Genomic DNA, 1710 nt, shown 5'->3' with positions numbered 1-1710 from the left:
TGTTTTTAAAGGAAAAATGTACTCTGTGTGATTGGCTTCCGGCCCTTTGTATTAAACTATGCATACACACATGATGCTGTTTTGTTTATAGTTGTTTAAGTAACTTAATTAATTATAATTGGTTTATAAACATTATTTTAAACAGTATGCACTTTTTTTTCACGGATAGTCATGTTATCTTATGCTGGATGCGCCCTCTTGTGGCCTCAGGAGAGAAGCCAAAAGCTTTTCTTCACCCTAACTGAAATTATGCATTTTAAATTAGAATATAATTGTATGTATTAATAATACATAATGGATTTTTTATTTTTTAAAACATGGGTTAAAACGTCATATAACAGCATTCTGGAATATATCATAGCAATAAGTTCGGAAGGAAAATGTTATTTGAAACACATTTTATATTAATATTTTATATAAACTATAACTACCTGTTTTGGACCAAATGTCTTTTAAATCGGTGAGCTGTAATATATACAATTTTGTAAAATGTTCAATATGTTTAGTGAAAGTAAATGAATAATAATGATTAATTATAACATTAATTGTACAAAAAATGAACTACTTTAGAATTTAAGCATTTACTTTATCATTTTATATTCAAATAGACTTATATCTGATTCAACATAGCCTAATAAAACTATGTTTACAACACTGGTCAAAAGTTTGGGGTCAATCTTTTTTTTTTCTTCTTTTTTTTTAATTTCATAAAAATAATTTAAAGTGACTATTTAAAAATGTAGCTTTGCCATCACAGGAATAAATTACATTTTAAAATGTATTAAAATAGAGAGCTGTTTTAAAATGGCAAGAATATTTCACAATATTATTTTATTTTTGATATTCTTATTCAAGGTCAATGCAACTACAAAACAAGCTTCTAAATGTGCATTTCCAGACACTTTACAGTGTGTCAGTGAGCTATAGGAGTATCCCCGGATCACAAAATTCTACAGTGTCAGTGAGCTGCTCTAAAATAAATCTATCAATACTGCATCCTCCTTGTGAGGAAAACCTCTCAAGAAAGTCAAAGAATATGTACCAATTACTCAGAATTCAGTTCAGAGTCTTTTAACGGACATGTACCTTTCGTCAGAGCGTGGATGCCCAGCTTGACATGGGAAAAGTTTCCACAGCCGATCTCGCCACGTATCTTGTAGAAGCCGATGCGGCGGCCCACGGTGAGCTCTCTCACCATCTTCTCATCTTGGCACATGTCCAGATTGAGCTTCTCCAGTGGGGTACGGCGGCGTGGCTGGGTCCCCTCGTCGTCCGTACAGATGTCGGAGCTGTCTTGTCGGCCCCATCGGGCATAACGCTGGGGACCCGTGGCCACTTCTGAGACCCCGACGGAGCCCCCCCCAGCCGGGTACACAGCAGTCATCCTGCCACAGGCCACTGGGGGGCTTAGCTCATGGCAGGAGACCTGGAACTAAGGCACCACCTGAAGATATGAAATGATACACAATTAGAGAACCTGCATTTTTTTAAATACACTTTTTTAAACCTCTCTGCCTATAAAAAAAATCCATTATTTATCAAGGAGCAAATAAATAAATAACATTATGAATAATAATTATTATTTTAATATTTTAATTTCTTAAAATTGTAGTAATTATTTTATATTACATTTTCTATATTATGTTTTTACAATAATTTATTCAGTAACATTTTATTTTTGATATTTGTAATATATATATATACACACAC

At 33.5% G+C, this 1710-nt stretch overlaps 1 protein-coding gene across 1 annotated transcript in view; it reads right to left on the bottom strand.

Moving 5' to 3' along the window:
- LOC107667564 (serine/threonine-protein kinase NIM1-like) overlaps positions 1 to 1710 on the bottom strand; it is a 14661-nt gene that overhangs the window by 3472 nt on the left and 9479 nt on the right. Inside the window, exon 3 of the mRNA XM_016459257.1 lies at positions 1087 to 1444. Coding sequence (XP_016314743.1) covers positions 1087 to 1384 — 298 coding nt within the window. The 5' untranslated portion in view covers positions 1385 to 1444. The remainder of the gene's footprint in view (positions 1 to 1086; positions 1445 to 1710) is intronic.

This window comes from Sinocyclocheilus anshuiensis, unplaced genomic scaffold (genome assembly GCF_001515605.1).
Source record: "Sinocyclocheilus anshuiensis isolate Anshui unplaced genomic scaffold, SAMN03320099.WGS_v1.1 scaffold1132, whole genome shotgun sequence".
Lineage (NCBI taxonomy): Eukaryota > Metazoa > Chordata > Actinopteri > Cypriniformes > Cyprinidae > Sinocyclocheilus > Sinocyclocheilus anshuiensis.
This window is presented reverse-complemented; position numbering and strand designations above follow the sequence as displayed.